Source organism: Bos indicus x Bos taurus, chromosome 5 (genome assembly GCF_003369695.1).
Source record: "Bos indicus x Bos taurus breed Angus x Brahman F1 hybrid chromosome 5, Bos_hybrid_MaternalHap_v2.0, whole genome shotgun sequence".
NCBI lineage: Eukaryota > Metazoa > Chordata > Mammalia > Artiodactyla > Bovidae > Bos > Bos indicus x Bos taurus.
In genome coordinates, this window is record NC_040080.1 from 8,966,889 (window position 1) to 8,986,908 (window position 20,020).

Sequence of the window (20,020 nt, forward strand, 5' to 3'; positions counted from 1 at the left end):
GCTCGAAGTGCCTTATGCCTTCTCTGATTCCCCATGTGCAGGCCTCTCCCCACACTGCCCTGAGGCCTCTGTCGTTCCCCTAGACTCCTGAGGGCAGAACCTGGGTCCTCAGCGTCCAGCCCAAGGGCGGGGTACAGAGCAGGCAGGTGGGGCAGGAGTGGGGAGAGGGACCAAGGGCTCAGCCAAGAAAGGAAGGAAGAAGTAGATGGGAACCCGCCCATCTCTCACGCCCTGAGCTCACAATTGCTTCTCTGGAGGCAGGACTCTGCCTCAGCTCCGGTTTGGGCAGATCTGGAGAGAAGGGAAGTCACAGCCCATGCCCCCCAGGGACCCAGCGTGACACTGATGACGGCCAGGTTGGGCGAGGGGCGGCTCTTACCTGGGGCAGAGCTTGCACCACGGTGTCCAGCAGGGCCCGCATTCCCGTGGCCATCTTCAGGAGCTTCAGCACTGTGGGCAACACCCAACCCGGCCCACTCAGCCCAGACCAGCAGGGACAGGCCTGTGTGTGTGTGTGCATGTGAATGCGGTAGAGCGAGAAAGTGGAGGAGCGTGAACGAGACGCCACACTACAATCCCCTGGGTGCAGATGAATGGGGGTGGTGCACAAAAACACGTCCCCCCTGGGGTGGGTGTCTGTGTAAAAAAGCCCAAGAGAAGGAGGACAGGCACAAGGGAGCAGACGGATATCAAGTGTGTGCGTGGGCACGTAATTCACCATGATGAGGCCACAGTGAGCAGCGCGTGAGGGCCCCTGGGTCTCTCCCTTCCTCTCTGGCTGGAGAGGCCCCAGGGTGACTGCTGAGTTTCTCCACCGGATCCCTCACCACCTCGGAATCTGGGGGCAACGGGCGGGGCAGGTAGAAGGGTGAGGCCAGAGGCAGGAGGTTTTTTGAAACAAGGATGAGGACAGCCTTGGGGCGAAAGGGAGACTTCTGGGAGAACAAAGAGGGTTTCAAGGACAAGGTGTCCCAGCCAGAGCTGGAGAAAGGCTGGTGAGGACCCAGTGTCTTCTTGGCTGCCCTGGGGTCCTTTCAACCCCACCTGAGACTGGACCACACTGGGCAGGGTGTTATATGGAGGGGGCATGCCAGGGCGCAGTACAGAGCTGTCAGGACGAGGGCAAGTGTGGGCACACAGCATGGGGGCGTCAAGTGTGTGTCAAGGACGGGCTCCTATTCCCCATCCTGCCCCGCCCAACCCTCACCCCGGGCGATGCGCAGGACCCGCATGATTCGGATGATGGTGGGGTTGATGGGCAGCGCCGCGTTGATCTCAATCTCCTCCAGCGTGATGCCCATGACCGACAGCAGCACGATGGCCAGGTCCAGTTGGTTCCACCTGTGCGGCCGAGCAGAGGAGGGCGGGAGTGAGATGCAGGGTGAGAAGCACTTGAGTTTAGACACACTCCAGCTGGGAGGAGTTTCCCAGCCCTCCACCCTCCTGCCATGGCCCTCGGGGATCCCTAATAGCCCCTCCAGATCCCAGTGGTTCCAGCTCCCTCGCTGCCCCCCAACCCCAACCCCACCACAGCCTCTATCCCTCAAGCAAGAGGCTGACCAGGCTAAAGGAACATCTGAGGAGGAATGGGTTCTGACTCCTAGGTCTGAATCTTGAGCCAGCTGCTCCCTCTGTGTGGCCTTGGGCTAGTCCATCAACCTCTCTGAGCTCCACTTGTTCCCTCTGAAAAGAAGGACTCGCATGAGGTATGCCCTGCTCTACCTGTGGGGTATGGAGGACCATGAGAGGGGTTTGGCAGAATGCCCGGCACCCATCAGGGCTGAAGGCAGCACCTGGGGTCAATGACCATCAGTCCTCGGACTCACTGGTTCCCCTCCTCCAGCTGCTCCAAGCTTCCCCTGGGGTCAGGATAGCTTCCCTGGGGGTCAGGACTGCTTCTCTCTCCTGCAGTGCACTCTCCGCTGCCTCAGCCCAGCCCAGTTTTGCTCACCGGTCCTTGAAGAAGCGTCTCAGACCAAATGCCACCAGCTTCAGCACAGCCTCCAGCACAAAGACAGTGGTGAACATGTAGTTGCAGTACTTGAGGGCTGTCTCCAGAGACTGCAGGAGCAACAAAAAGAAGCATGACCCAGGCCCCATGACCTGTCCGCCACCTTTACTCCAGTCAGAAGAATCTCTGCCTTGTAAGGGGAGAATTTACTCCATTCACACTTAATGCAGTGATTTACATATCTGCTTTTACTCTTCCCACCTTACTTAATGTGCACTATTTATTTTAGATTGCGGTTTCCTTTTCCTTATTTCTGCTGGTCTGGTCCAATCGCCACTCAGTGGAGGCAGTATGGGGTAATGGTTAAGGTAGTGGTTAAGAACCAGGCCGCGTATTAATCGATGTGAATTCAGACTCAGCACTTATTCCTTGTTTGAAGCCTTGGCAAGTCACTTGACCTCTCCAGGACTTAGTTTTCCAGTCTATGAATTGGATGATAATAGCACCCACCTCAGAATTAAACGAGGTAATAGTCCAAGACCAGACAGAATAAATACTTGGTTAATATGAACTTATTCTTATTCCATTTCTTCATGTTAATTTAGAAGTTCTACCATTACGGCCGCATCCCATCAATGGCTGCCTGCACTCATTGTATTTCACTCCTACCGTTTAAAATAACGTACCAATTCCTCATCTGGAGGCTCTGCTCTCCCCTCTTCCCCCACTCCAGTTAGTCTTCCCAGAGACTCGCCCCTACATAACACACCCCTCGTGTCCCTCATGAACACTGCCTGCAACCAGCTGGGGACTGGTCACCTCTCCTACCCCAGTGTTTGCCCTCAGAGGCCCTGCCCCTCTGCCAGGCTCCATATGCCCAGGAGCAGTGGAGCCAGGTGGCAAACCACAGTTCCAGTCCCACCTCCACTCACTGGCTGAATGACTAGGGCAGCGTGTTTTATGTCTCTGAGCCTCGGTTTCTTTATCTACAAAATCTGGAGAAAGCCCACCACACACACACACTAAGGTTGCTACGAGGATTGGAGAGTTAATATCTGTAGTGTGTCCTGCAAAGAGTCTCAATGAACACACCACGGCCACTGTCACCCACGTTCAAGGCTGGGCCTGAATGTCACCCCCACCCCACTCCTACCCCGTTCCACCCCATCCCACCCCACTCACCAGGATCTTGCCCTGGAAAGGGGTGACTTCTCCCTCTCACTCATCCATCCTACCAGGCCCTGAGCTTCTTAAGCATAGGACCCCGTGCAGGACCTGCTCAGACCCTGGCCCGCCCATCCCTGGGGTGCGGGCCCACTGAGGACCCAACCCTACCACACGACCTCGGGCCAGGGGCCAGGCCGGGGCTCACCGTGGGCTGGTTGTAGTGCTCCAGGGACATGGTGACCACGTTGAGGCAGATGATGAAGGTGATGAAGATGTCCAGGTAGTGGCTGGTGCACATGGAGTGGATGAGCAGCCTCGTGGGACAGTAGGTAGCGTAGTAGGGCAGCCGCTGGGCCTCTGCAGGGGTGCGGGGTGGGTGGTGCAGACCACAGAGGGTTGGGGCAGAGGTGGGGGCAGAGCACACAGAAGGAGAGGCAGACGGGAGGGAGGAGGCGAGGGGAGAGATCGGGTCCACCCCAGGCCCTGGGAGTCAGCTAGGTCCACCCCACCCAACCAGGGCACCTCGAGGGAAAGGGGTTAGCACATGAGGCAGGATGGCAGAGAGGGACTGTCCTCTTTGACCTGATTGTCCTCATTCACCCCAAATGTGCCCATTCAGGGGCTCTGGTTCTGCTGGGGGCAGGGTAGGGGTCCCACGGCTCAGGGCTGGGCATCTGGGCTCTGTCTCTGCCCTCTGCCTGGACTGAGCTGCTGGGCCTCGTTTGGACAGGCAGTGGGGTCACCATTAGACTCTGGATGGACACTGATGACAGAGGTCAGGTCAGGCAGATGCTGGGGAAGGGCAAGGCCAGGGGCACAGAGACCTCCGTTCCCTCTGGGTCCAGAGGCCCAGTGGCTGGGGTCAGGCCCGGGGCTCCGCAGAGCAGCGGGCAGAGGAGCCCTGGGGCCAGGGAGCCATCACCCTCCCCCGCAGGTCACCCACTCACTCCGGCGCTTCTTCTCCAGCCGCCGCAGCCGCTTCTCCTCGCGCCGCCGCGCCTCCTCGGCCTCCTGGTGCTGCCGGCACTTGTGGAAGTTCTCCACCACGACGCCCACGAACATGTTGAGCACGAAGAAGCTGACGATGAGCAGGAAGGAGATGAAGTAGAGCAGCATCCAGGGGTTGTGGTTGGGCACGGGCTGCGGGGACCAGACGGGGCTGAGGGAGGCTGGCCAGGCACCATGGGGCCCACTGCCGGGGGTACCCTCCCTCGACGAGCCTCCGTGCAGGGCAGGCACTGGTAACAGCCTCCCGGGCAACTGGGAGATTTGAAGGTGGAGGTAGGAAGTGCCTACCCTGCCTGGCACAAGGATGGTGCTCAGCAAAGACAGTGCCCCCTTCCCTGCCCTCTGTCTTCTTCCTCTACCCACCATCTATTCATCCACCCACCGACCTATCCATTCATCCACTCATTCATCCATTTACCCATCCATCCATTCATTCATCCATTTACCCACCCATTATCCATTCATCTATTTACCCACCCATCCACTTATTCACCATTTACCCATCCATCCATTCATTCATCCATTTACCCATCCATCACCCACTCATTCATCCATTTACCCATCCATCCACTCATTCATCCATTTACCCACCAATCCACTTATTCATCCATGTGCTCATCATCCATCTATTCATCCAACTATTCATTCAACTATTCATTCATTTATTCATTCATCTAGAAACAAACCAGGAAACAAAGCAGCCAGCAGAGGAGTGATCACAGCCCTGATGGTGTGTATGTGTGTGTGTGTGTGTGTGTGTGTGTGTGTGTGCATCTGTGTGTGTCCATGTGTGTGTTAGTGGGGGTGGCAGGCAGGAAGAGTGTACAGACAAAGAAGTGGAAGGTGATGTCACCACATGTTCTCATTCTTCCACATCCCCAACCTCCACTTTTATGTCCACTCCAGAGCCATCCAGGGTGAAGCCAAGAGTCCGAGGGGACCTACAGGCCTAGGGGCATCCCCAGCTCCAATGCCCTCACTGAGTGGGTCCTGGCATGACCCAGAGCATCTCCCTGCTCCTTCTTCTGATGACTTTCATAGCCAGGACACTGCTGACCCTGATCAGCCATGTGTCTTGCCTAAGGCCCCCACCTAGCCCCTGAGGGGACCCCTGCTCTCAGAGGGATCTTGGGGGTGAGGGCTCAGACCCAGCCTCCTTGCTGACCCCTTCCACCCTCCCACTTCCAAATCCATCCTCACCCAGCAGCCCCAGGAGGCTCCCACAAGCTCACCTCACTGTTACCCCTTCACTGATGCCCACTGCCCTCTGCTCCAGCCCCAGCTGTGCACCTAGGCCTTCCTGCCCTTCCTGCCCTGCTTACCTCCTCCACCTGCCTCCTGCCACTCTCCTTCCACCTCCTACCCCCGGTCCTGGCCTCATGACTCCCTGAGCCTGTCACTGTCCCACCCAAGCATGCACTTGCTGTCCTCACAGCTGGCCCGGCCCTGGGCCTCCTCTTACTCTCGCTTCTCCATCCACGGGCTCTGCAGCCCTCTGGACAGAGCCAGCTCACAGCGCTCTCCCTGCAGACAGCAGGCTTGCAGAAGCAATCGGAGCATGGACTTACACCAGCCAGAGCACAGCCCTAACGGAAGGGTGCAGGCCAGGACAGGGAGGGGCGGGTACGGCTGACAGTGGGAGACACCAGCTTCAGACCCCGGGGGCCCCAAAGACACCGTGTCCCTCCCCTGCTGCCCGGCAGACCCGGCCCGGCCATGCCCACCTGCTGGTCCACCGCGACGGCGTCCAGTCCATTGTACATAATGTTCACCCAGCCATCCTTGGAGGCCAGCACGAAGAGGGACATGAGGGCCTGGAAACACGGGAGGAAGGGGGCAGGGAGATGGCACGGGCATCTCAGGCTGCATCTGCCCCCTCTGAGGGACAGAGAGGCCTTCCCCGAGTCCAGGGCAGAGCTGTGTCCTTGACCAACAGACCTTTTCTGAGAACACACCGTGTGCCTGCCATGTACCCCGCAGGCACTGCTGCAGGAGAACGAGCACTGGACTTGGAGTCCTGGGCTCCAGTCTCAGCTCTGAAATTAACAGGCAAAAAATTCATGACATCTTTTCTCCTCACCCACAGAATGGCGCTAACCCTTCAGGGCCTGCCTGCCACATTGGCTGGGAGGATCAGCGGAGACTTTAAACTGGAAGGTTCCTGAAAACACGAGGGGCCCTGCCTCTAGTGCCTAAAACAGGAGCTCTCAAGAGAAGCCAGGACCAGTTCAAGTTCTGCCACTCACTGGCTGTGTGTCTTGGGGCAGGTTCCTTCATGTCTCTGGGCCCCAGCTTCTTTGTCTGTAAATGGCAATATTTACCCTCGCTAATGATATTAGAAACAGAGGTGATCCCCAGGGGATAGGCAGCCAAGGCTTCTATATGGACAGCAGGCCAAAGCATCCACGGGAGAGGTCTCCTGCCCTGTACCGGCCCCTCCATCCTATCCATCCAGGCCTCAGACCCTTCCTCTTTGCTGCCGGTGCTGCCGGGAAAGGGCTCAGGCCCAGGAGCAGGACAGGGGACAAAAAGGGAGCCCTCTCGACCAGGGAGGCACACGAAGCCCTTACAGCTCAAGAGGCAAATGTCCCTGTGAGCCCTTAGATCACAGAGCTCTGTAGTGCAGAGAGCCTGGGGACCTTGGAATCACAGACCTGCTATCACTACTCCCATTTACAGATGAAGACACGGAAGCACAGAGAGGGGCAGAACTGGGTGAGGGCACACAGCTGCTAAGAGGTCCAGGAGGGACCTAAGGCTCCAGGCCATGCTGGAACCTCCCATGTGGTTCTGCGGAGACCTACTCAGGGGTCTAAGGTCATCAGCCTGCCGTTAAGCAGATTTTCCAGAATGGAAAAGGGCTGGGCGGGGGAAGGGGACCAGGAACCAACGTCCACTAAGGCACTTACTAAATGCCAAGCACCTGCCAGACACTCTGTATTCAGGGTCCCTAAGCCTCACAGTACCTGTGAAGAGAGTTCTACCCCTACCCATTCTACAGAAAAGAAAATCAAGGCTTGAAAAGCAGAAGCCCTGGCAGGGGAGGACTGAAGCCTGGTCTGTAGTCCTGTTGGCGCTGAAGAGGGCTGTTGGCATCGAAGAGCTGTCACCCCCACCCATCTGGGGTGGGGCAGGTCAAGACCAGGAGGGGGTGCTCACCTGGCCCAGATTGTCGAAGTTGTACTTGTGATGGACCCAGCGGTAGTTGGCAGCCATGCAGTCGGAGCGGTTGGTGATGTTGCGGGTGTCTACACCCAGACAGTGGTAGAACTTGCCCTTGAAGAGCTGGGGGTAGGGACACAGGGCTAGTGACCATCTAGCCAGTGCTCCCAGGGGATGGTGGTGGATGGGGTACAATTGGGGTACAAATCAGAAAAAGGACCTGCCCTTCCAGGGGCACGTCCTCTGTACATGCCTGAGCCAACCCACTCTACCCCACCCGCTCTCCAAGTCCTCCAGCATGAGGCAGGGCTACGCTCATCCCATCTCACAGGTAAGAAAACTGAGACCCAGTGATGTTAGGTTAATTTCCCAAAGTCATTTCAGGTTCAGGAAGAGGCAGAGCCAAAGTTCACAGCCTGGTCTGATTTCCAGCTCTTCCACAGACCCCAGAGATCAAACCCCAGTATGTACACTGAGGATTCGGGCAGGGACTCCACACAAGAAAGTTGCCTGTACATCCCCAAGGGAGAGACAGAAAGAAGCAAGGGGACCCTCTTAGGGACCCAAGCCCTGTCCATGTCAGCTGCCTAGAAGGGGCAGATCCACTGTCTGCACGAAGCCCTTCCTGCCCAGGCAGCCACGCTGTGATCTCTCAGCGACGCCACAGGACACCTGTGCATGGGACTCCTCCAAAGCTACAGCCCAGAACACAGGACCAGGTGGGGAGCCTGGGGGCCTCAGAACAGGGCTCGGACCCTCAAGAAACAGGGTCTCCGTGGCACTTGGACCACAGAAGGCCCAGGTCATTCTGGCCACCCCCAACACACAGTCTACGGTCTGCAACCCCTCATCCCCGTCCAGCCCTGAGGCTCCATCCTATTCCCAGACTGGGCTCCAAACCAAAATCTGAGTCAGCTCAGGGCCCTGCCTGGGTTGGAGGCTCTCCATGGCGCCCACCCCAGTGAAGCCAAGCTGCCCTTCCAGGTCTCGCCCACCTTGGTCCAGCTCACCTCTGCATGCCAGTCATAGCTCCAGGACTCTCTCCACCAGTGCTCTGCTTGTCCCTGCCTCCCCATGCGCCCATCTGCCCCTGACATTCATTGCCCCTACTGTGACCTGCCCAAACCACTTGTCTTTCAAGGCCCTGTGAAAAGGCCACCTCCTTCCCCATTGTCACCGGCCCAGCCCTGTGTTCCTGCCTCCCTTGGCCCCCTGTGATCCCATTTACCCCGCCTGCTCTGCACTCAGCACTTTGGGGCCTGTCTGCCTCCCTGCCTGGGATGGGAGCTCCCTGCTGGCCGAGACCACGGCTGCTCCACCAGGGCATCTGGCACAAGGTCCCGAGAGCTGGGCAGGAACGTGGAGCCTCTTCCTCAACTACAGAGCCCAGCCTACTGACAGCCCAGCCTGGGGCCCCTCACCTGCACCCCCAGGATGCCGAAGATGATGAAGAAGGCGCAGCAGATGAGGACGATGTTGCCGATGGGCTTTAGGGAGGAGATGAGTGTCTCCACCACCAGCTTCAGGCCAGGTGCCCGGCTGATGACACTGCAGGCGGGGAGGGGCCAAGGATACCATGAGCCATCAGCCAGGCCTGGGACAGCCCCTACTAGGCCTGAGTCACCAGAGCAGAGGCCCCAGGTCACAGATTATATGCACAGCAAGGCAGGGTGCATTCACCCCAATCCCTTGGGATACATGCTGCACCCTCCTCTAGATACTAGAGGCCCAGAGATGGCAGTGAGCCCCCCAAGGACACACAGAGAGTGGGTAGTAGCCCTGGGGACCACCTTCAGCCCCCGCCTTCCAGCACCTGCTGCAGGCCCCGCCCCCAGGAGTAGGGCCCGCAGCCCGGGGTTCAGATGGTGCCCGGCACATGCTACAGAGGACCGCGTGGGTGCAGAGAGGGAGAGTAAGTCCACTTAGACCCTGGGAGATTCCTCTGACAGTGCAGGGATCCCCATCCGCAGGGGCGGGGTCCTTACCGCAGGGGTCGTAGGGTGCGCAGGAGCCGCAGGACCCGGAGGACCCCCAAGATCTTGGCTCCCCCAGCCGAGGCCACGGACACCACAATGTCAATGATTGACACGAAGACGAGGAAGCCGTCCAGTACGTTCCAGCTGCTGCGCAGGTACGCCTGCTCCCCGAAGTACAGGCCCAGCGAGACCACCTGGGGGCGGGGCGATGGGCGGGGTCAGGTAGGTGTCCAGGGAGCAGGTGGGCGGGAGTGGACGCGTCACTGCCACCCCTCTGAAGGCAGGCTACAGGTGTCCCCTTACCCAAGGGGCCGCTCCCTGAAGCACAGGCCCACGACTGCCCGGTTCCCTTCTCCCTGCATATCTGGCTAACCCCCATTGGAAGCCAAGCACTCCCGGAAGCATCCTACACGGAACCCTCTCCTGTGCCCCACGCCTCCAGCAGGCACCTCCATGACACTGGAAATGCATTGTGAGCGCCCGCCCGGCAGACATGAAGCTGACCTCGCCCACCTCCTCCTTCCTCCGCCCCCCCTCCTCCTTCCTCCGCCCCAGGAGCCCCACCCAGTGGCTGGCACCAAGTGGGGATGGGCCTCCAATGCCCCCTGTGGAATGCTGCTGAGGGGCAAGTGGATGACCAGCTGATGGAGGCTGGACCAGAGCCTGGGGCCCCTGGCAGGGGGAAGGAGAGGTCCCTTCCTTCAGTGAAGCCAGTACCTTCAGTGTCATCTCGCCCACGAAGATAGCTGTGAAGATGTAGTTGGACACAGTGAGGAAGATGCGTTCCTGAAAGAGCCGGGAGAGGCCGTGGGTCCAGGGGCCTCCCAGAACTGTCACCCTCTGCCTTCAGCCAAGGGGCACCCAGGAGAGGCTGCCACTTCACAGTCCATGGAGGTGGCCCCCTCTCCAGAAGCATGCTCCCGGCCACACCTCCCTCCATGGCATCCGGCCTCATAGAGCTCTCCCACCCCCTGCCCCCAGCCCGGCATGCTGTCCCACAGCAGGCCCTGGCAGTCTGTCCCTCTGGCTTGTTCCCTGCACCGCCTGAAGGCCCCAGCCACTCACGGTGCTGCCAGCCTCAATCTGGGGCCGCTCCAGGGCGATGGTGATGCAGTTGAGGAAGATGAAGGCCAGGACGACATAGTCGAAGAGCTTGTGGGCAATGATGGTCTGACACAGGACCCGGAACCTGGGCAGGGTGGGCAGGGGACCACGTGAGTATCGGTTTGTCCCTCACCCTGGCCGGAAGGAAGGCAGAAGGCCCCGGCACACATGGGGACCAGGGTGTCCTGGAAAGCTGACCCTTCTCTTCTGGACACATCACAGGTGGCGATTTCACATCTTCTCAGGATGCCACCTGACCACACTGCAAGCTCCTAGCACCCCAGGATGCAGGGCACCCACCTAGCCTCGACACTCAAAGCTTTCCAAACACCAGCCCGTGTCCCTGAGCCTTGTCCTCAGCCGCATGGGCACACATGGCCAGATACCCTCAGCTCCTGACCCCAGGCCTTTCCTCAGGCTACTCTCTCCACCTGGACCGGCCTCCACCTTCTCACACCTCCTTCTTCATCTGCAGAATGCTGTCTGCTTCCAAAGCCCAGAACAAAGGCCACCTCCTCCAGGAAGCCCTTGGATGCTCCCTCCAGAGGGAAGCACTCCAGGTTCTCAGAAGATTTATCCAAGATGCTCAGAAAAGCCCCCTCCCAAACCCCTCCCTACCCTGCAGGCTCTGAGGTATAAGTGATGCCCCTCCAATGGTCCTGCTTGGCTTGGCAGAAATCTCTCCCTCCCAGACACATCAATCCCCTACACTAATGGCACCCCAAGCCTGGCCCTGCCCACCTGTTCTCGGGGGAGAAGAGGTAGACGGACCAGTCCTCTCGGACTTCACACCAGTCAGGCTTGTAGACGTCAATCATCTTGCGGACTCGGAAGCACAGAGTCTGGCAAGAGAAGGCCGCAGGGTCAGGCAGGTCAGTGCTGCCCAGAGCTGCTCGCCTCCACCCATCCTGGCTATCTAGCAGAGTGTGGCCACTGGATGACCTCCGAACTCTGCGAGCAAGACCAGAATCCTCGCCCCACCCAGGGTAGGCCAGGAGGGCTTCTGTGCCAAGGGTAGGCCCACTCAGAGGTGGGCAGTCCAGGCCCTGCCCCCTGCTCACTCTCCTGAAGTCCTCTCCCCACGCCCACTCAGGTGGGGCCCCATTCAAGCCCCGCCCCTCGGCCCCTCCCTGTTCTATGCCCGCTCTCCACCTCGTGGTCCCTTCGGCTGCCCCAGAGCCCCGCGCACTCACATAGTCGATCTCCTCCTCGTCCTCCCCGCGATCCCGGCGGTCATCCATCTTGGTGAAGACGTCCTTGGCGATGCTGGGCATCCTGCCATTGCAGTCCTCGTGCCCGGGGGCCAGGCCTGCCGCCCTCCAGGCCGCCCGGGAGTGGGTGCCCACGGCGGGCACCAGCTCGGCCAGGTCCACCGAATCTCTGGTGTCGAGGGATAGCGCTCGGCGGTGCTGGTGGTGACGATGCACCGGGTGGGGACCATGATGCGCGTGGTGGGCGTGCGGGGCGTGCAGGGGCGCGGTCCGTAGCGGGCCCTCGTCCCGGGCGCCCTCGCAGCCCCGGGCGCCGCCACGCTCAGCGGAGAGCAGGGACTCATGCTCCGCCGACGGTTGCTTGTGCTTGAGGCTGTTCCAGCTGGAGCGACGGCTGGCCCAGGCCCCGCTGCGGCCCCACGGCCCGTAGTAGGAGCTCCGAGAGCTGGACTGGGAGGAAGCCCGGGGCTCTGGTCAGCGCCATCACACACAGTCACGGCTGTGACTGAAGGCAACCTGCACACCCGCTGAGGCCCAAAGAGGGCCACGCACCTGGCCACTGGGGGACAGAATGGGCTAGACCCCAAGAGACCTGTCCCTGCTCTGCCTCTCACTCCATCCTCATCTTGGGACATTTGGTCACCTCCACCCTGTGGTTCTGTCCCTCCTGCCACCTCATTTCTCGTAAGAAAGGTACAGCAAGTTAGGGCATCTGCCCATTTTACAGGAAAGGAAACCGGAGGCTTAGAGAAGCATTGTAACTTGGCCAGGGTTACAAAGCTTCATAGTGGCAGAGGCCAGATTGAAGCTCAGGTCTCCCCAACCCCAAGGCCCAGCTATTTACCCTGCACATTGCTGCTAAGACAAAAACCCAACTCTACACCAGACCCACTGGCACTTAGTCATTCATTCCTTGTTCCCTGGGCACCTAGGAATACAAAGACATGGTCCCTGCCTGGTTCTGGCTGGGCAGTCTGGTGTCCTAAGCCTAGGTACCAGTCTGAGGCTGGCACCAGACTGGCAGACACATCTTCTCTGGGTCACTCAGCACGCACCCGGCAGGAAGCAGCCATCCAGAGCACCACACAAGGACTCACCAGGGAGCGCTGGTCGTAGCTCATCCTCCCCAGTGACATGACACTGCTCTTGCGGGAGCCCAGGGCCATTAGCACGGGGTCTGGCTGCAGTGAGAGGCGGGGGGCAGATGCTGCAGCCCCAGTGGGGCCCAGATGTCCACCCAGTGGGAGGTTGGGGTCCAGGTGCCCATTGGGGGTCATGGGGATTGGGCAGAGCTTGGGATCTGGAGGGTTCAGATACAGACAGAAGGAGGGGCAGACAGGAGGACAGAACAAGAGCAAAAGAAGCCATGAGATGAAGAAATAGACATGGACAGTAACAGAAAAGAAGAATTTTTCTGGAGAGACCTCCTCCACCAGAAAGTCCTCCTGGCTGGACCCCATTACACGGGCCTCCCCTATGCCCATCTCCAAGGCTTTCAGCTTTACTTTTGGATGAGTGAAGCCCTTGCCCTCCATGTTTAGAGGCCAGCTCTGGGCTTCATCCAGCATAGGAGCCTCACTCCTGTACTCATTGAAGGAAGAAGGCAGAACCTGTCTAGCCCAGTTGCTGAGAAGGACACAGCATGGGCTGGGGAGGTTTCTTCCCAGCTGCCCAGAAGTACTCAACAGAACCCAGGCATCCTGAGGCCCAAAGCTCTTCCTAACAGGCCAGCTGTGTGGAGGGGTGAGGGTGGGCTGCATGGCTAGAATTCAGGAGAGCCATGACTGTCACTGACCTTTTTGAGATTCAGCATTTCTGTCTATTATAAACGTAAACAACAAACCATAGAGAGTTAGCAGTCCCGGAGCCTTGGCTTAAGGGGAAACTAGATGCTGTACCGTCTGCCCACCTGGGGCTCTGGGGAGAAGTCCTGGCCTCCCAGGTGATGAGTGGAAATCTGTTTACCTCCGCTGCAGTCCAGGCCCTCCTGGAGCTTGTCAAACTCCTCCATGTTGGATGAGCTCTGGTCCTCGTCCGAGTAGGAGCGATTGGCATCACCCTGGGAGACCGTCCCTCACATTGGAATGAAAGTCAGTTTAGCCCTTTCCTCCCTCCTGAATTTTTCAATGGGTATTTTTACCGTTTCCCCCACACACACACCATTTTACAGATGGGAAAACTGAGGCTCTGAAAAGGGAAGTGAGAAGCTAATGAGGACCTCAGCCAGAATCCACATCTGCCTGACTGCAAGTGTCCCCCAAGCCTCAGAAAATGGAGCAGGCAGGATCCAGCATCCCAGATCTTGGGGACTCTAGGACCTCAGAGATGGAGAGGCTTATTCCTACATCCCTGGGGGATAGGCAGGGGTCCTAGATGCAGCCTCCACTTGCATGCTTCCTGTGATGGGAAGCTCATCACCTCACTGGTAACACCCTCCTCTGGAGACCCGTTGCCTGCTAGATGTTTGAATTGCGGTCCTCCTCTATCCAGGCCACTGCCCACCCCCACAGTCTCATACAGGCTCCAAAGAGGTGCTTCCACCACCAAGGCCACAGTCACCTCCGCCTGGAAGCCCTCCACCAGGATGGCCACCAGCAGGTTGAAGAGCACATAATTGCCAAAGGTCATGAGGGCAACGAAGTAGAGGGAGGCCCAGGGGGAGGTGGAAGCCATGCCGTTGTAGAGGACGACGTTCCAGTCCTCCTGGGTGAGGATCTGTGGGGGGAGAGGATCGACTGCTTAGCCCCTGAGTATCCCCAGGCCCCAGCCCCCTGGGTGTCCTAGCTGCAGGCACGCAGCAGCCCATGCACACCCACATACAGCATCCTCTCACAATCGTGCACACCCAGGGTCCTCGCGTATCATGGCCTCGGCTGGGGCACAGCCACAGACCCAAGCTCATGTGCGTGTGTGTACACACATGTGAACACACACACATGCACACACACGTGCACACACACACACCTTTCTCTTCCTGCTGCCTGGCTTGCCCACACCCTCAAGGCCTGCATCACACACTCCTGCCCTAACACTCGCTCCCTGGTGACCAGCGTTCCCTCCTGGCTGCCCCCACAACCTCACCCCACGACCACAGTACCCATGAGGAAACGGTTTCAGGGAAGAATCCTAACCCCAAAGTCTCGGGGCAGGAGTGGATGCACAGGGATGGGCACTGGGCGGTCAGTCCAGCTCTCACAGCCAGAGCTGTGGCAGTCTGGCCACCGGAGGCTGGGGTTGAGGGGCCTCCTTGCAGGCTGCTGCTCTTCCCCGGACTCTCTGAGGCTGGGGACACCTCCAAAAAGCGACAGACACCCGTGGACACAGGCCGGGGCTCACCTGGAACACCGTGACGATGGCCCACAGCAGGGAGTCGAAGTTCTTCCTGTCGGGGACCGTGTCTCCCGTGTCTGTGCGCAGGCTGAATTTGCAGCCAAAGATGTGCATCCCGAGGATGCTGGGGGAAGGATGCAGGTGGCTCAAGGGACTCACACACACACCAAGCTCTCTGCCCGCCCACCCTGTTTCATTCTCAGAACAGCCCACTAAGAGGAGAAGCACCAGAGTTGGTCCCATTTTACAGATGTCAACACTGAGGCTCAGAGGGGCAGGATTTGCCCAGAGCCATCAGGGATGAAGTGACGGTGCCAGGATTCACACCCAGGTCTGGGGTGCTGCGTGGAGAAGCTCAGTCACACTCCCCCAGGCCCCTTCCCATGGGCCCTAGCAGACCCCGCGGGTGTGGCGCCAGGGTAGGCAGGGCTCACCTGAAGATGAAGATGAAAAGCATGAGCAGCATGCAGAAGGTGGCCACGTTGTCCATGGTCTTCATGAGCACCACGAGCTGGCGCCGCAGCGCGGGCATAAAGCGCACCAGCTTCAGCACCCGCAGCAGCCGGAAAGTCCGCAGCACTGACAGCCCGCCGTCTGCCTGCCCCACGATCTCCCAGATGCTGCGGCCAGGCCAGCAGGCAGGGCGGGGAGGGGAGAGAGGCAGGAGGGGTCAGCGGGAGGCCGGAACAGGGGCAGAGGAAGAAGCGGGGCCAGGGAGACAGAGACGCACACCTTCCGTTCAGACACTCATTCACCCAACAGATACTGTTTGCCAGGTTGCTGCGGCTCGTGCACCCTAATCCCGGGGCTCTGAACCTGGATTCCACGGACCGCCCCATTCAAGAAGTCTACAGCTCATGAATATCGCTGACCTCTTTTTGAGATTCAACATTCCTTTAATTATGAAGGTCAACAACAAACAGCAGAGAATTAATTAGCAGTCCCTACGACCCTGTGGCCAATCGAAATAACTGGTAGTTTTCTATCACGTGATGGCTGATACAGATATTTCCAGACGCTAGTTATGCTCATCATTTCTCTGGAATGTGGTTGTCATGGACCCACTACTATTGATCTTGATATTTAATTCATTCACCCAGAAGCACATCTATATTGATAAATCAGACATTTTCAAATATTTTCATAACTGGTTTTCAGTATAATTGACTTCCTTTGATCTTATGTACTTCATTTACATCCATAGTTGGATGGCATCACTGACTCCAGGAGATAATGAAAGACAGGGAAGCCTGGTGTGCTGCAGTCCATCGGGTTGCAAAGAGTCGGACATTTACTGGCTGGGGTCAGTGCATTGAATCCCCCTCCCGCCTCGCTCTAAGTCCGCAGGCTGGGGAGGTGGGGTCAGCACCTGATGATGACGATGATGCTGTCGAAGATGTTATAGGGGTTGCGCAGGTAGTCGAAGAGCCCGAAGGCGGCCAGCTTCAGCAGCATCTCCAGGGCAAACATGCTGGTGAAGACCACATTGCAGATCTCCAGGATGTTGGTCAGCTCCTCGGGCTGTGGGGATGTTGGGGCAGGCGACAGGGACCCGGTCAGGCCAGAGGGCAGCCGTGGGTCCCCCACTCTGGACACCCATCAGCTCTCAAATCCCCAGGGAGGGCCTGGCTCTGCCACCCTGGCCCCATGGCCCGCAGGCCCGTGTCCTCGTTGGACCTCCATCCTCCCCCTGCACTTGGCCTCTGCATCGTCTCTGCTGTCCCAAGAGGGCTACTGAGATGAGAACACATGGGGCTGACCTCCCATCAACGGGGCAATGATGCCCGTACTGCTCACTGAGGGCCACGTTATGATACCCAATTTACAGATAAGGAAGATAAGGCTCAGAAGGCAGCCTGAGGTCACACAGTTAGACAGAGAGCAAGACAGGAAGGCAAACCAGTGACTGCTGAAATCCCTGTTTGCCCACGACCCTAACCCATTTAGTGAGTGTGTGCGGGTCCTGTTCTGTGCACTTCTTAAGTATCGTGTCACTTAGTCCTTCACAAGAGCCCATCTGTATGCAGGTCAAGAAGCAACAGTTAGAACCAGACATGGAACAACGGACTAGTCCCACACTGGGAAAGGAGTAAGTCAAAGCTGGATATTGTCACCCTGCTTACTTAACTTATATGCAGAGTACATCATGTGAAATACCAGGCTGGATGAAGCACGGGCTGGAATCAAGACTGCCAGGAGAAATATCAATAAGCTCAGATATCCAGGATGTTGGTCAGCTCCTCAGGCTATGGGGATTTGGAGATGTATACCTGCTGATTATTAGCAGCACGTGACACCCCTACACGTGGGACTACCCAAGGAATGTCAGTGTATTAAGCAAGCTACCCTATAGCCACGACATTCCCATAGCTCCTCAGGCTATGGGGATGTTCAGATAAGATAGCACCCTTATGGCAGAAAGCAAAGAGGAACTAAAGAGCCTCTTGATGAAAGTGAAAGAGGAGAGTGAAAAAGCTGGCTAAAAACTCAACATTCAAAAATTGAAGATCATGCATGGCATCCAGTCCCATCACTTCATGGCAAATAGATGGGTAAACAGTGGAAACAGTGAGAGACTTTATTTTCTTGTGCTCCAAAATCACTGCAGATGGTGACTGCTGCCATGAAATTAAAAGATGCTTGCTCCTTGGAAGAAAAGTTATGACCAACCTAGACAGCATATTAAAAAGCAGAGACATCACTTTGCTGACAAAGGTCTGTCTAGTCAAAACTGTGGTTTTTCCAGTAGTCATGTTTGCATGTGAGAGCTGGACCATAAAGAAGCCTGAGCGCTGAAGAATTGATGCTTTTGAACTGTGGTCTTGGAGAAAACTCTTGAGAGACCCTTGGACTGCAAGGAGATCAAACCAGGCAATCCTAAAGGAAATCAATCCTGAATATTCATTGAAAAGACTGATGCTGAAGCTGCAATACTTTGGCCACATGATGCGAAGAGCTGACTCATTAGAAAAGACCCTGATGCTGGGAAGGATTGAAGGCAGGAAGAGAAGGGGATGACAGAGAATGAGATGGTTGGATGGCATCACCAACTTGATGGACATGAGTTTGAACAAGCTCCAGGAGATGGTGATGGACAGGGAAGCATGGCATGCTGCAGTCCATAGGGTCGCAAAGAATCGGACATGACTGAGCGACTGAACTGAACTGAAGAGCCAATTATGCAGATGAGGAGACAGGTTCAGAGAAGGCCAGTCCCCTGCCTGAGGCTGCACAGCTAGTACCTGGATTTGAACCCAGGCAGCCTAACTCCAAGGCTCTGCCCTTTGGCCCTCCATACCCAGCCCTCCCCCAACCTCCTTCCTTCCTTCGCAATTGCCTTTTCAAGACTGTGGGTGGCTGGAGACCACCAGCACTGTGAAGGGCAGACAGAGGCCCTGCCCCTACCGTGTGCCACCACGGCTTTCAGTACACTGGGCCACCCGGTCAGTGGGGCTTACTTCACCTGCTGCTCAGAGGAGAACACTAAGGCCCAGAGAGGTTGAAGGTCAAAGGGAAAGTCACTCAGTCATGTCCGATTCTTTGCGACCCCATGGACTGTATGTAGCTGCCAGGCTCCTCTGTCCATGGCATTCTCCAGGCAAGAACACTGGAGTGGGTTGCCATTCCCTTCTCCAGGGGATCTTCCTGACCCAGGGATCGAAACCAGGTCTCCCGCATCACAGGCAGATTCTTTACCATCTGAGCCATGAGGGAAGCCCCTGAAGGTCAAAGTCCCAGCTACTCAGAGGGAGACTAGCCCCTCGGTCCACAGACCCACCCTCTGCCCCTGGAGCTGTATACCTGCCAATTATTAGCAGCACGTGACACCCCTACATGTGGGACTACCCGCGGAATGCCAGTGTATGAAACAAGCTACCCTATAGCACGACTGGGGGTGGGGTTCCAAGTCCGCCCTCACTGCCCAGGCCTCAGTTTCCTCATCCATAAAATGGGAGATGGAGTGAGGGGAGGGCCATACAGGGCTCCAGCCCCTTCTCTCTCCACCCCTCTCCCCTCCCCTGGTTCTGCCAGGACTGGTGAAGTGTCTGGTCTCTACTCACCACCGGGTCAGGTTGTTCCTGCCCAAATCATGCAGCAGGAAAGGGCCATTTGTCAGGCCTGAGCTCAACCCCAACTTAATTACTGACACCTCAGCCAGCCTGCGAGGCAACTGTTGTTGTCTCCGGTTTACAGATGAGGAAACTGAGGCTCAGAGAAGGGAACCGCCGTGCTCAGAGTCACCTGGCAAGGCTGTGGCAGAACCACCAAGTCAGACTTCAACCTGCGCTCCCAGTCCCCACCCCCACCCCCAACCTCATCCATCCATCCATTCACTCGTGCACTGCTGCAGGCTCTCCCCAGCGTCGGTCAAAGGCTGGGCTTGTGCTACCCAGGCTGGGCAGTGGTGAGCCAATCATGACATTCTGCCTGCCCTTGAGGAGTGCAGGCTCCACTGGCAAAGCCCATCGTGCAGCTTAACAAACCAGTCGGCAGGTGATAAAAACAGAGGGAAGTTGCAGGTGGTTTGGGCCATAGGGTCAGTGGAGTCTGGAGCAGCTTCCTGGAAGAAGTGACATCTCAAGGAGAGCTCAAAGCCAAGCGGGGAGTGGGTAACATGGAGAAGAGAAGGTGTCCAGGCAGAGGGACCAGCTAGAGCGAGGGAGGGAGGTGGGAGAAATCCCAGTATCGGGTCTGCCCGCTCTGGCCCATAGAGTTACTGGGACTCTCTCCCATAGAGTAACAGGGACTCAGGGCCTGACTTTGACTCCACTTGGGTCAAAAGGAGAAGAGAAAAAAATAGCAACACAACCCTCTGCTTCCCGCCTGGTGCCTGGGAAATCTAATAAAACTGCCAGCTCCTCTCAAGGCCAGATCAAAGGAGAAGGCACCATTTCCATCTGTAATTACATTTGACTCACAAAATGGTCCCGAAAGGGGAGTGGGACCCCAAGAGAGGCCCCCAGAGTGGGAGGGGCTGGAGCCCAGCATCCCAGGCTGAGCCAGGGCCCAGATGCTCTTGAGAGTCACCAATTTCCCAGCCCGCCAAAAGGGAGATGAGAGATGTGGCTGCTGACAGTCTGTGACCGCGGTCACCCCACTTGGGGCCACTT

General features: G+C 57.6%; 1 protein-coding gene across 1 annotated transcript in view; it reads right to left on the reverse strand.

Moving 5' to 3' along the window:
* Positions 1 to 20,020, reverse strand: part of CACNA1I (calcium voltage-gated channel subunit alpha1 I) — a 115,248-nt gene that overhangs the window by 15,694 nt on the left and 79,534 nt on the right. Inside the window, exons 10-28 of the mRNA XM_027540726.1 lie at positions 16,279 to 16,430; positions 15,344 to 15,529; positions 14,916 to 15,033; positions 14,139 to 14,294; positions 13,545 to 13,638; positions 12,677 to 12,879; positions 11,562 to 12,029; positions 11,110 to 11,210; positions 10,330 to 10,453; positions 9,982 to 10,050; positions 9,274 to 9,458; positions 8,710 to 8,836; positions 7,286 to 7,411; positions 5,851 to 5,940; positions 4,066 to 4,258; positions 3,324 to 3,475; positions 1,952 to 2,061; positions 1,208 to 1,341; positions 380 to 450 (exon numbers count right to left, since the gene is read on the reverse strand). Coding sequence (XP_027396527.1) covers positions 380 to 450; positions 1,208 to 1,341; positions 1,952 to 2,061; positions 3,324 to 3,475; positions 4,066 to 4,258; positions 5,851 to 5,940; positions 7,286 to 7,411; positions 8,710 to 8,836; positions 9,274 to 9,458; positions 9,982 to 10,050; positions 10,330 to 10,453; positions 11,110 to 11,210; positions 11,562 to 12,029; positions 12,677 to 12,879; positions 13,545 to 13,638; positions 14,139 to 14,294; positions 14,916 to 15,033; positions 15,344 to 15,529; positions 16,279 to 16,430 — 2,859 coding nt within the window. The remainder of the gene's footprint in view (positions 1 to 379; positions 451 to 1,207; positions 1,342 to 1,951; positions 2,062 to 3,323; positions 3,476 to 4,065; positions 4,259 to 5,850; positions 5,941 to 7,285; positions 7,412 to 8,709; positions 8,837 to 9,273; positions 9,459 to 9,981; positions 10,051 to 10,329; positions 10,454 to 11,109; positions 11,211 to 11,561; positions 12,030 to 12,676; positions 12,880 to 13,544; positions 13,639 to 14,138; positions 14,295 to 14,915; positions 15,034 to 15,343; positions 15,530 to 16,278; positions 16,431 to 20,020) is intronic.